This window comes from Amia ocellicauda, chromosome 15 (genome assembly GCF_036373705.1).
Source record: "Amia ocellicauda isolate fAmiCal2 chromosome 15, fAmiCal2.hap1, whole genome shotgun sequence".
In the NCBI taxonomy this organism is placed as follows: Eukaryota; Metazoa; Chordata; class Actinopteri; order Amiiformes; family Amiidae; genus Amia; species Amia ocellicauda.
This window is the reverse complement of record NC_089864.1, coordinates 8,412,416-8,425,029: the sequence shown is the minus strand read 5'-3', so window position 1 is coordinate 8,425,029 and position 12,614 is coordinate 8,412,416. Positions and strand designations below refer to the sequence as shown.

General features: G+C 39.0%; 1 protein-coding gene across 1 annotated transcript in view; it reads left to right on the top strand.

Moving 5' to 3' along the window:
• The first annotated feature begins 61 nt into the window (after window positions 1–61).
• Window positions 62–12,614, top strand: part of fbxl13 (F-box and leucine-rich repeat protein 13) — a 40,824-nt gene continuing 28,271 nt past the window's right edge. Inside the window, exons 1-9 of the mRNA XM_066723505.1 lie at window positions 62–180; window positions 565–668; window positions 5,211–5,304; window positions 5,443–5,510; window positions 6,679–6,833; window positions 7,128–7,237; window positions 8,005–8,109; window positions 11,443–11,538; window positions 11,974–12,109. Coding sequence (XP_066579602.1) covers window positions 106–180; window positions 565–668; window positions 5,211–5,304; window positions 5,443–5,510; window positions 6,679–6,833; window positions 7,128–7,237; window positions 8,005–8,109; window positions 11,443–11,538; window positions 11,974–12,109 — 943 coding nt within the window. The 5' untranslated portion in view covers window positions 62–105. The remainder of the gene's footprint in view (window positions 181–564; window positions 669–5,210; window positions 5,305–5,442; window positions 5,511–6,678; window positions 6,834–7,127; window positions 7,238–8,004; window positions 8,110–11,442; window positions 11,539–11,973; window positions 12,110–12,614) is intronic.

The following is a 12,614-nucleotide window of genomic DNA, read 5'->3' as shown; positions in this document are numbered from 1 at the left end:
GGTTGGCCAGCGTAACTTTCAGATTCAATTAGTTTCTTAGTAACTGAGCTATACAAGTGCTGGACACAAATCAAACACAACACGTTTCATCTGCAAACCACAGACATGTCTCTCTTACAGGACGCAGACCAGCTCTTGAGAAACTACATAATACACAATGCACTTCCCGAGATCTACGAGGTAACGTCTCTAAACAGATTTCTGCATTGCACTGATTTATAACTTTGTCCAATTTTTAAAAGAATCAATAATCTCTATATATCAATACATACCCAATATTTGAATATTATGATACAATTATTCAGTTGAATCCAGTTAAATTGCATCTTAGAGACATTCATTGACTCCAACTTTGATAAATGTATTCAAGGAACCATGTAGGCTATATTAGTAACTTCATGACAACCATATTAGCAGCAGTGGCATGTTATATATTGATCACCTGACATTAATAATAATGTGTCTTCTCAATGCATGCCATTAAATTACTTCTAAATGCACAGAGAATGGTTTTATGATCTTTTTGCTGTTTGATAAGTTTGAATTTGTCCTTCATGTTGGCAGGCGTTGCTAACTGGATTGTGTGTCATGTGTCCTGCGAATCCATTGAAATTCCTGGAGGAGAAGATTAAAGAGATCCAGGAAAATGGGACTCTTAGCTTGCACTGGTAGGTAGACACCCAGGGACTCACTAGCTATACATTTACCCTGCTCTATGGAAGGTCTCACTGGCAAAAATGCATTGTCAAAGTCATATCTGTGAGATCCATTGCTTAGGGCTGTAAAGCAACATCCTACAGGCTTTTATTAAATCAGCAGTTACTTATAAGCTGGAAATTATGATAGCTGACCTCTTTAATAGGTCGTTAATTCAATGAAGATAATGGTCCTCACGATTATCTGGACTTGACAAGAAGTGGAATATTATCTTAGTGCCACTAGAGGGTGGCAGTCTCACTTTGACTGATGTAGAAGCAGCTGTGTTGGAGAATTGGTAGTGGGTACCAGCAGATGTTGACTCAGGCTTGGGAGGTCTAATAATGAATGTGGATGTGGAAGTGTACCCTTTCTTACAGCCTTAAAATCCACACTCTAGAAAATCAGCAGAAATTGTGAACAATCGAACCTGTAAGCTCCATGTCAGAATTTGATTTGTCCGTGCTTTTTGTGTTTAAACCCATTTAGAAGAATAAACTATCATACCGATAAGATACTAATTAAAAAAATTAGCTTCTCAATGATAATCAAATCAGAACAGGTATCAGACAATTATTAGATTGTTTGAAATAATAATTATCCCACAGAATAACAATGCATCCTTCATTCTAGGTTTTGGGAACTTGAAAGAATGTCTGTATTCTTGGTATGTCTCCTTTGTACCCTGCTCCTATTTTCTAAGAAAAACATTAGCATACTGAGCTGCAGAGTCATGGGGGTGTATGGTAAAACGTGCTCAGATTTAGAAAATTGGGAAGGTCTGCTCCCAATTTATGGAGTTAATACCAATCAGCCTACGGACTTTGCCATTTACCACACTCAAGACCTTGGAGTAGAACTTGTAAATTGTTGGTTTTGGAACTCAGTGCACTAGTATTACTGGTAAATTAAATTAAATTCATTAAAGTATTTTACAGTGGCCCTCAGATTTCAGTCTTTGCAGAGTAAAATCATTTCTCAGGAGAAAGGAGCCTATGTTCTACTTTACCACTGTTATTTTATGTGTTAGAAGGAAAAATAACATGTGCATTCATTTTGTTCTACAGTTCTATAATGCATTTGAAATGCTTACTTGTAAAATACACAAATCCACCATTTTGTTATTGGCAAATATATTGGTCACGTTCCCAAACATCTTTAAATTACACTGTCAGGTGCCCAGGAATAAAAACATTGTTTTTGGCCTGTTATTAAACTTGCTGGCTTGTATCAGCCAACTTTTCAAAATAGATTTGCATCAACAGTTCTTTGTGTATCTAAAGCTTCCAGTGTGTTTAAACGGTCTGCAAGAACTCAAATTATTGATGAAAACCCCTTCTATAAACTATCAGTACTGAAACAATACCACATTAGAGCTGAAAGTCCTTGAATTGCTGCACTCTCTCCATTCGAGGCTCTGCATGAGATGTGATGACTGCAAGTCTACAGGAGGGGCCATGTATTTAATTTCAAAGTAGGATGGAGTTGTTACTGGTATCTGGTACGTAAACTGGTGTCATCATTACTTTCTGTTTATATGTTTTTTAATTATTTTTAATAACCTTATGAAGAAATTCCTCAGAAAAAACCTACACCTATATTAGAGATGTTAAATGTTTAAATGTTGACAGTACGCAGCTGACCCTAAATTAATGAATCAGCCTTGACAACATCACACTCTTCAACAGTGATAAAATAAGTTCTAGTACAGCAGCAGAGGCAGTAAATGTGCCTGGACAGACACATGAGATATAATATCAAGAAGATATAAATACATTGGGGCAATTTCATATGTATTGTACAGGACATTCACACGAGTTTATCTTCTCTCTGCAGCAAACACAATTGCAGTAGAATCTAATCAAATTAATCCACCAGTTGATGTCACCATCAGCTACATATAAATAGTATGCGAATAAGAGGTACAGATACAACTGTCCTTTAAAACTTGCAGCAACAACAAAAATAGAAACTCTTCAACCAGGGCAGTAAGGTTAGGACTTTAAAGCAGGGCCCATAGGATACTTTAGCCCCGAAGGATGATGGATTATGAGACAAGACTGATGTTTTAAACATTTTAAGAGATGATGATTACCAAACGCACCAGAAACCGTGGACAGTGGATAGAGTACAATTTATTGCAGTGGAACATATTACCAAGCCATTCTGTTAAATCCAATTGGTTAAATTGCAGGAATCTTACAAGAAGGGACTAGTTGGCGTTCAGGGGTCAATCCACATTTCAGTCATGAGGAAATCCAATAGGCAAAGAATCTTCTATATATCACTCTCGGGTTCTTGTAGCCATTACTAAGTAGAGGAGCAGATCTGGAAACCAGCCAACAGAGACAGATATGTATAGCGTTTGATGCTTATGAACTCAGTAAAGATTCTCCACTGCTTGGATTTCCTTGTTGTACATACAGAATGAAAGGAAAACATACTTCCATGTCTGTGACAGTACTAGAGAAGCTGAACTATCCTGACATGAGGTTCTTGGACTTGACCTACCTGGCCAAGGGCTGCACGTCTGCTGAAGCACAGGGATGCATTGAAATGCAGAGGAACACTTAGTTCTGTGATACAGAAACTAATGGAGACTAGACTCTATGGCCCCAGCCCCCTTCCAACCCCCCAGTGTTAAGAGCAAGGAAATGCCCTTTTTATTCACGCACAGGCTTGGGTGAAAATATTAGGATTTATATCTGTGAGTCTCAGAGGCTTGGAGGTAGTTTTCATTGGCGCCGTTATTGATTGGTGGGTCTCCGTTGCCTTGGATGGTGCAGTGCATTTAAAGGAGGTGGAGGTCATGAACTCTGTCTCCTGCCAGATAATTGAGAGCAAGCCAGACTGTCCTTTGGATAAACGTTCCATCACATACACAGACTGTATGTTTTTTATTAGTATCATTATTGTGCAAGTGTTGCAGTTGCAGTGATATTGCCAATATCTGCATTTCCAGGTTTCTTTTTTGATTGTAAAAGAATTGTCCCAGATTTACCCTTCCCTTCCCCCACACAATAATGAACCGTGTTTAAAGATTAGGCTACTTACACATGAATTTGCATGGGAATGTAAATTTAGGGTTTAGGCACAATGAATACAGCAGAGTTCAGCCCTGTTGTGAATTAAGTAATTTTGCCATCTGTCTGACTGTTTCTAAAAGGATTGTGCTTATAGAAAAAGAACATCGGATATCTACGTAAAGTGAATTAAGTCAATTAATTAAACACTGCTTCTGGCTTCTAATCAGACCTTGGGTAAATTATAGTTCTACAATTGTAATTAGTCCATATAATTAATATAATTGATCAATCGAGGTTAAATTACCCCTGTATCTGTGCTGTTTGTGTTTTAAGAATTTTCTTAATTTGAAAAATGTGATCATTTTGCTCAAGGACGATTACAAGATTGGTTGTTATCTTGAAGTTAAAGCAGCTTCACCACGTTATAATCTAACTGCAGGAAGCAAACAACAAAGGCAGTGCCGTCCCTTGATCACAGACCAGCTGTTAGTAAATTAGGCTTCAGTGCTAATTATGGGCTCCATATAAGTGCCCATCTTAGCGAGCTTAATCGTTTGCAGTTCCATGTTGTGTTTGAAAGCAAGCTGTTATTATGCCATCACATTACTACATTTCCATCCATGATGAATGTCCTCAGGGCCAGGTCATTTATTTGGAAACTGAGGTGAAGTCAAGGCACAGCACTGTAGGGATGTCCCAGGGGCCTCAATGTTACCCTCAGCTTGTGCCCACTGATGGTCTAGTGCTGGGGCCAGAGAGAGAGACAGGGTGGGTGCACAACTTCGGTTTTTGGTTCTGGCACAGGTTGGAGTAAAGTGTACGTTTAGGGTTTAGGCTAAGGTTAGCATTCTGGGTTTTGGAATTTGGGTTACGTAGACTAGGGTTATGCCAGTATTGCTGCCTTTATATTAAGATCATAAGAAAGTGTCCAAACGAGAGGAGGCCATTCGCCCCATCGTGCTTGGTGTCCATTAATAACTAAGTGATCCAAGGATCCTATCCAGTCTGTTTTTGAATGTTCCCAAATTGTCTCTTCAGCCACATTGCTGGGGAGTTTGTTCAGATTGTGACGCCTCTCTGTGTGAAGAAGTGTCTCCTGTTTTCTGTCTTGAATGCCTTGAAGCCCAATTTCCATTTGTGTCCCCGGGTGCGTGTGTCCCTGCTGATCTGGAAAAGCTCCTCTGGTTTGATATGGTCGATGCCTTTCATGATTTTGAAGACTTGGATCAAGTCCCCACGTAGTCTCCTCATTTCCAGGGTGAAAAGGTTCAGGTCCTCAGTCTCTCAGTAGGACATTCCCTTCAGACCTGGAATAAGTCTGGTTGCTCTCCTCTGAACTGTCTCTAGAGCAGCGATATCTTTCTTGGAGTGTGGAGCCTAGAGGCAACAATTGCTTTTCCCATGCTATAACTCTAATGATCAGAATGTACAGATTAGAATTAAATATTGCAATTGTATTTTCAGCTAAGTCTGTGTTTATTATTACAGGTGCACATTTGTTGATAAGAGCCAGAAAGCTTCAGTTACAAGCATAGCGGGAAGTTATCTACAGAGCATTTTGGGATTATCAGAAGATAATATGGTTAGTTTTTTCACAAGCAGATGATTTATTATAATTATTTTACATCTGTAAAATAACTCAATGTTATGATTGTGCTTCAGTCACAATGGCACGTATATTCCTGAAAATGTCTAAGATACCTTTCTTCCCCCTCTGCAGTGCTTCTCACATCTGTTTGAGAAGGCTTACTCATGCTACCGAAGGAGTCTGACGAGAATGTGTTTTAAGTGAGTGTTTCTCTCTTCTAAATTAAAAATTACTTACATTTGCTTTTTCTGTTACTGTTAGTAGATTCATAACATGTTGCATCATCAAAAAATATTTCCTTTACATAACATAAGTCAAATTTATTAGGACACAAAAACGAATAATTTGCATGATTAGTGCTTGTAGTTCATTTTACAATGGCAGGTGCATATTAGAAATAACCCCAAACAATCTTGTAAACACATGTTAAACACATTTGTGCATGCGTTTATTGAAATTACAATTATTTACCTCCGAAGCAGGAAATGACTTATTGTAAAAAAGCATTTTTGTACTTTGCTTGGCCCCATTTGGAAAAGGATTAACCAGGGATAAAAAAAGATCTGGAAAACAAACCTTTAATGTGAAATGCGAATGGACATATGGGGCCTTGCAGGAGTACAGACCCTCTCACAGTTTTAAAGCTTGCTGTTTGAAGTAGGAATTGTCAACAACAACTTTGAAAGACCTACAGAATTCAATGGATGAAATGGCAGGAAATGTGCATCAGTCAACAATATGCAGGACACACAACTAAGCAAGAAGGAAGCTAAAAATAAGCATCTCAAAGCACCTGAGTGGTCCTGCAAAAATGACGAGACCAAACTGGAATGCAAAGCGCTGTATTTGGTGCAGACCCAACACGGCACATCTCCCAGTCGACATCCTTTCCTACAGTCAAGCCTGGTGGGGAAGCATCATGCTATGGAGATGCTTCTCCTCAACCGGGACTGGAAAACTTGTTAGGATTGAAGGAAAAGTGGATGGAGCAAATTACAGACAAATACTTCACCTTTTAGATCGGGGCCAAAGGTACACTAGAGTGGCTAAAGGATAAGAAAGTGAAAATAAATAAATAATATTAAGTAAAAATAAATGAATATGCATCAGTTTGTAATTTCATGAAATGGGACACGATAGGAAGGGTCTGAATACTTTTGCAAGGCACTGTACATGGCACACCAGGTATATAAACAGCCCCAGCTTATGTGTAACTCTGTGTGTCATTGTAGACTGACAGGTACCACACGCACAGTATCAGAATACCGTCCTTTGTGACGTTTGTTTTTTACCCCTCCTAGCTGCTTTTGTGAAGCTTCTGTCCACACCTAAACCCCAATGAATTAATTATTGGTCTCTTGTAAACAGCGCTTGGGTAAAGTTCATTTTAAACAGACGGGCCGAGGCTTTGGAGCAGGTCCGGAGGATGAACGTGGCCGAAGAGTACTGTGTGCACCGGTGCCTGAGACTGGCCTTGTGGAAGTGGGTGGAATGGGTGACGGTCAGGAGGAAGAAACAAGCAGGTAGGTGACTTCAGCTCACCCCCTTTTTATTTGATATCAAAATGTGGATGCATATAGATATTGCATTCAGTGCCATGTCATGATTGTAGGGAATAATACTGTGAGAAGGTAAACATGTTCTCTTTCTCTCTCTCTCCCTCCCTCTCCCTCTCTCCATCTATACATAAACATGTTTACTGTTTTTATTTGGAGATCGAAAACATGGATCAAATTGTCAGGGCATTATACAACATTTTGGTGTTTTTTTAAGCAAAGATGTAAACTGATAAAGATATCTAAACTTTCTGTTTCTAGATGCAGCCCAGAAAATTCAGGGAGTGTGGGATTTCCTTCACTGCAGGAATGTCTTCAGAGCTTGGCGCCACATAGTGCAGGACTCCAAGAAGACGAAAGAGTACTTTGAGGTAATTCTGTCATATGAACTGGGTCACTTTCAATTTCAAGACTTACCCAAAGTATGATTCCCATATGACTATTGTGCATCTCTTTTTCAGTTTTACTAGTGTCTGTAATGTATAAATGTGCGTGTGTGTAACAGAAAGAGGCAGTAAGTGACCTCCTGTGACCAGTAAAGTTGTTGCTCAGTATCCTGAACTCTGAGCTCACCCACTCAAGGGCCTGGGCTTGAGCCAGCCGAGGCAGACCAGAACAGTGTGGGAGACTATTTGTTCACCATTGCAGTTATAAGAGCAACATACCTCTTGCACTAAGCTGCAATTTCAGTTGAGGTAGAGAAACCTGGTGTTATGCTTTGCAAATAATTGTTGTTAAAACAGCCTAATGTGAATATTATAGGGAATATTATAGGGAATTGCTGTTGGTGTGGGTGAACAGATTTGGTCTGGACTTTGAACTCGAAGATGTGCTGTCTCTCTAATGTCTGTCATTTTTTTTTTCTGAATATAAAGGATGTATCTTATTGTTGCTGTTTTTTTCTTGTTGTACTTGTGAAAGCCTGTTGTGTGTGTTCTTGGGGAGTGTGTGTGGAACCAAATCATAACAGAACAGACAGAGTGGGACATGGTGTGGAAATAATAGTAAAAAGCAGACGTTCACATTTTCGAAATCTTATCAAGGCTGAACGCCATTGTGTGGCTTGACTTCATGTATGTTGTATTCCACATGTCGGTGCGTGCGTACCTGCGTGTGCGTGTGCGTGTGATCTTCTCAGTGTCTGGAAAGAGGACAGCTGGACCCAGGCTCGGATCCCCTTGCTGCCACCTCAGGAGAAGGCCGAGATGAAGTATCGCAGTTACCAGGGAGAACGGCGCTGAAGGTATTGCTCTTTGTAAAGCAGTACATCTCGATGTAACAATAACAACACTTTGGCCATTTCCATTATGTCATGAAATCAAAATGGGCTCTAGAGTAAACAGAGCTAATTGAGCTTACACTTTGGGAAGCTGGACCTATGTCTGCAGTTTCCACCAGCAGATTAAACACCTGTGTATGGATGTCCAGAATGGCCAATAAATATATATCCAGTGTATCCTTTCTGTTAGACATTTCTGTGGTCTGAACAATTCTTAAGAACACATACATATAAGGCTAATACTGCTTTTCTTTCATTATCAATGAAAGCTGCAAGTCAGGATTAAAAATGATCAGATACTGCGGGAAATAAAATAAAAAAACACTGAATGAAACATCTGTTGATTCTTTGTTGTTTTTAAATACAGTATGATTATGATGATGATAATTATGATTAATAATAATAAACTAATGATACCATTTGTATTGGTGGACTTCAGGCTTTCAGGTTACAAAAATCTGTTCAGCAGACTTTTCTGAGATTGTCTAGTACAAGAACAAATCTTTTTTTTTTTAAAGCACTGCCTTTTGGATTAAATTCTAACAAATCACTTTAATTGTCTCAGCAGTCTAATAAATGTACAGAGTTTAACGTGCAGGAGCAAGAGGGCTCTGTCTGATTAGGAAAGGAGAATACTTGAATTTCACTCCAAACTAATAACTTTTCTTGGCATTTCGGCCAAGAGGAAATCAAAAACTTGATTCTCCTCCCAATCCCCCAAATTATAAACCTAGTTTTTCAAGTGTGAGTTTTCATCAATAGGAAGTTGTAAGTATTTGGAACAAAGCTCCCACGTGGAATATTTTACACCTTGGTTAAAGTCAGAAAAATCAAATTAAAAGTTTAAAACACAGACTCCTGCTTATATGTCCACAAAGGTCTGTGAATGTTGGCTAACAGATGCATTACATCATTTCTAAAACATTGTAATGGCTGTTATATAATTCAGTGAATGTGTTTTCATATGCATTGATTGAGTATGAGCTATATTAAAGTAAAATTCGTTTGCATTATCAGCTTAATTCACATTCTTCAACTGCTGAGACACATTTCCAAAAATAAGATTGTTTCCTAAATGTTTTTCAATGCCCACTTGTGTGTTGTAATACTGACATGTGATTTTTCATCTATTTAGAATATAATTTGTTGACCATTTCTTATGCAGTTCACTTATTATGTTAAATGTTGTTGGGTAGTATTCTTTTCCAGGCTTGAAATATGAAATATCAAGCATATACTAGTTATGCAGTGTTGGACAGTGTTTTATTTATAAAGCTAGAAGCCCCTTATCTTCTCAGAGTACTGTGCATTGTGAACCGCTGTGTCAGGCACAGTGTATGTACTGAAACGTCAGCCTTTCGCAGCTTTAGTGCATAACCTGAGTTTCACATTTAAAGTAGACATTCTAATTTGAATGGTTACCCATGGGGTGATTCTTCCCTGAGCTTTTTCCCTTGTATATCAAATTATAAAGCAGCCTTTCAGTGCTCCACAGTCAGTCTGCTTTGTCAAAATGAAGTGTATCTGTCTATATGGTGGCATTATTTTATATCCTGGGACGAGGTACAACTCGTGGCCAAATATTTTTCATAAATGCATTAATAATAAAGAAGCAATTCATATGGATGACTGAGGTAGAACGCTGGTGACTGTTTACAATACTAATAATCTTCAACCACATCAATTATCATTCTCCCAATGGACTCTTGCCCATGCTCTCAGACCGTTACAGATTTTAACCGGATCATTTATTTGCATAGATCATTTCCTTTCAGTTCATCGGCTCCAATTTGATTTCCAGAGATCTGGTTGTCGATTTGTGTAATGTTTTTGCCAACTAAATGATTATATGTGTTGCATACCATACAGAGAGATCATGTTGATGTATGCATGAACGGAATTCAAATGGCATGCGACTATATGAACCTTTCAGTCCTACTGCAAGGATGAATCTTTTACCAGCAACAAGTGCTTTGGCACAGTTTTCTGCAGCCTGGCAGCGATTTTTATGTTTTGTATGTGTAATACATCTTGTTATAAATATCTGCCAGTTACTTCTTTACTATATTTGGGAAAGGCTCATACAGCTTGTTATTATTGTAAAACAGGGAGAGATTATTTTTAGGTTTCTTTTTGGGAAGGAGATTTATATATCATGTTGATGTGGGAATTCTAACAAGAATGTTCTACCCATTTTCTTGTGTGTGTGTGTTTTTGGTGACTGACATCAGCCTTTCAGTTTATTTACTGCCATGACAGCTTATAAATATTCTTTGCAAAGGTTAGTGTTTAGTTTATTCTAGTCTTTAATACATTGATCAAGGATGAAGGATGACTAGTAATGATAATTGAAGTTTAGTCAGGGCACCAAAGCTGGCAGCTCTCTGCTTTGACACAGTGCCCTGGGGGTATTGTCCAGATCACAGTTTTTCACTCTCTGTTCTTATACATTCAGTACCAACTAATGTTTGCAAATTTACATCTGAAAAATGTCTTTGCAAATATGTCTCATGCAATTCACAGAGATGATAGCTCTTGGACTCAGTTTGCATACCATTACTAGGACAGGTGCTGTTAATTAAGGCCATGACATGTACACCATATGATTTACCTCCTGCTGTGAGATGGTTTATGCATTAGGTCCTGTTCTGCGACTGAGATGATCTGTAGGCTGAGAAATATGTTGGCTTTGCGTGGCAGGGTCTGTTTAACTGAACTATGTAGGTGGTACAGTGTTACATTCAACTATGATTCATCCAGATGTTCTCCTTTTCTTTCCCTCATATTTACTGTTTAACTTGGCTGAATTTAATTGTTAACTGTCCACTCAGTGTTTTCCAGCACTTATGTTATAACATAAATCAAAACAAAACCACGTGAACTTTAGCTTTTCCTTAATCGTATATATTTAAAAAATCTGCCATTGCTGCAAAAGTGCTTGAACACTCTGTAGTCAATGTGGGGACCATCGTCCAGATGAACATTGTAAGCTCACACTGTGAAGAGTCAGGAAGTTTGAAAAAGACATAAAGTCTTGGTGATTAATGGAAAGAAAACATTCATAAGATGTTTCACACGAGGCATATCAACACATGAGCTGAAATCTTTCAACATCAGGATGATTTGTATTTATTTAACTGCTAGCTATAAATCATCAAAATGATAAGTATGAGATGTTTACTAGGAGGAATAGCCTTTTTCCCTACCTTTTGTCCTGCCGGAATGATCAGTCTGTTTATGTGTGTTCAGATGTGTGTCTTTCCATGATTTATCACACACTGTGGTGTTTATCTGCAGATCTTCGCCTGGTTAGATATTGGAGATCTAGCAAGATGTGCCCAGGTGTGCCGATCCTGGAAATTGCTGACTCAGACAAATTCCCTGTGGAGCCAGGTGAGTAACCAGGCTCTGTTGTGTCTTGATTTACAACCAGTTTGGTCTCTTTTGTGAAAGGGTGGCCTCTTTTTGTTCTTTCACAGTAAATCAAGGATGTTTGTATTAGGTTGCACCAGCGGGTACAACATCTTGCAGATGAAAAGGCTGATCTAACAATTGTTACAGGGCTTCGTGTGAACATAAAACTGAACATTTGTATCATCATTCATCTTCCGCTCTCCATTGTAAGGGTTCAGCTCTCAAACCACAGCTGCATTATTTCATAAACATACACAAAAATAGCCATGAAATCTTTCCAAAGGATTCTTCTTTCCCACTTCCTGGGTGATTAGGTCCCCCAATTATCTTAATTATGGCTCAATTTTCCATGATGTTCAAGTGATTGTGTTGCATGTGAGTGTGTGTGTTTTATTGTAGTCTGTTTGGTTTTAGATTAACTTTTCTTCAGAGAGGTTCAGGATTGTGGACAGTGCGGTGGTCCAGCTTCTGCAGAAATACCGCCCGTTTGTCGTTCACCTGAATCTGCGCGGCTGCTCCTCCCTGCAGTGGCCCAGCTTTCAGTGCGTCAGTGAGTATTGCACTGTCCAGACTTAAATACCCAGATTGTAGTCACAGGATTTTATCAACAAGATGTTAGTCCTTGACACAGCTCTAATCAGAATACTTTGTTGTTTGACTGAGGATCTCTGTTCTACAATAGATCTTCAAAGTTGCAAGATTCATCCAGCGATTGCTAAGTCCTTGTTCCAGCTCGAGATTTGTGACAATTTCCTGGTCACCTGCTCCAGCGAGTCCCTCTGTGTGGGGCTCTGTCCTCCATACCTTTGCATCCCAGAGCTGACTTGAGGCGGGTTGAATAAAACCACTAAAAACAGTCACAAGAGGGTCGTGGCACATGGATCTTGTGAGCTGTTGTACTATGAATTACAGAATCCCTACACTCACGGGCAAGAGCTATCCGTTTCAGCTCTGAAACACCAGCAAACTGGTTGAGCTCTTCTGCAGGTCCTCCTCTCATCTTGGTGCACAATCCATGAGGAATTTTCTGTTTGCAAAATCTTCAACAATGCTAT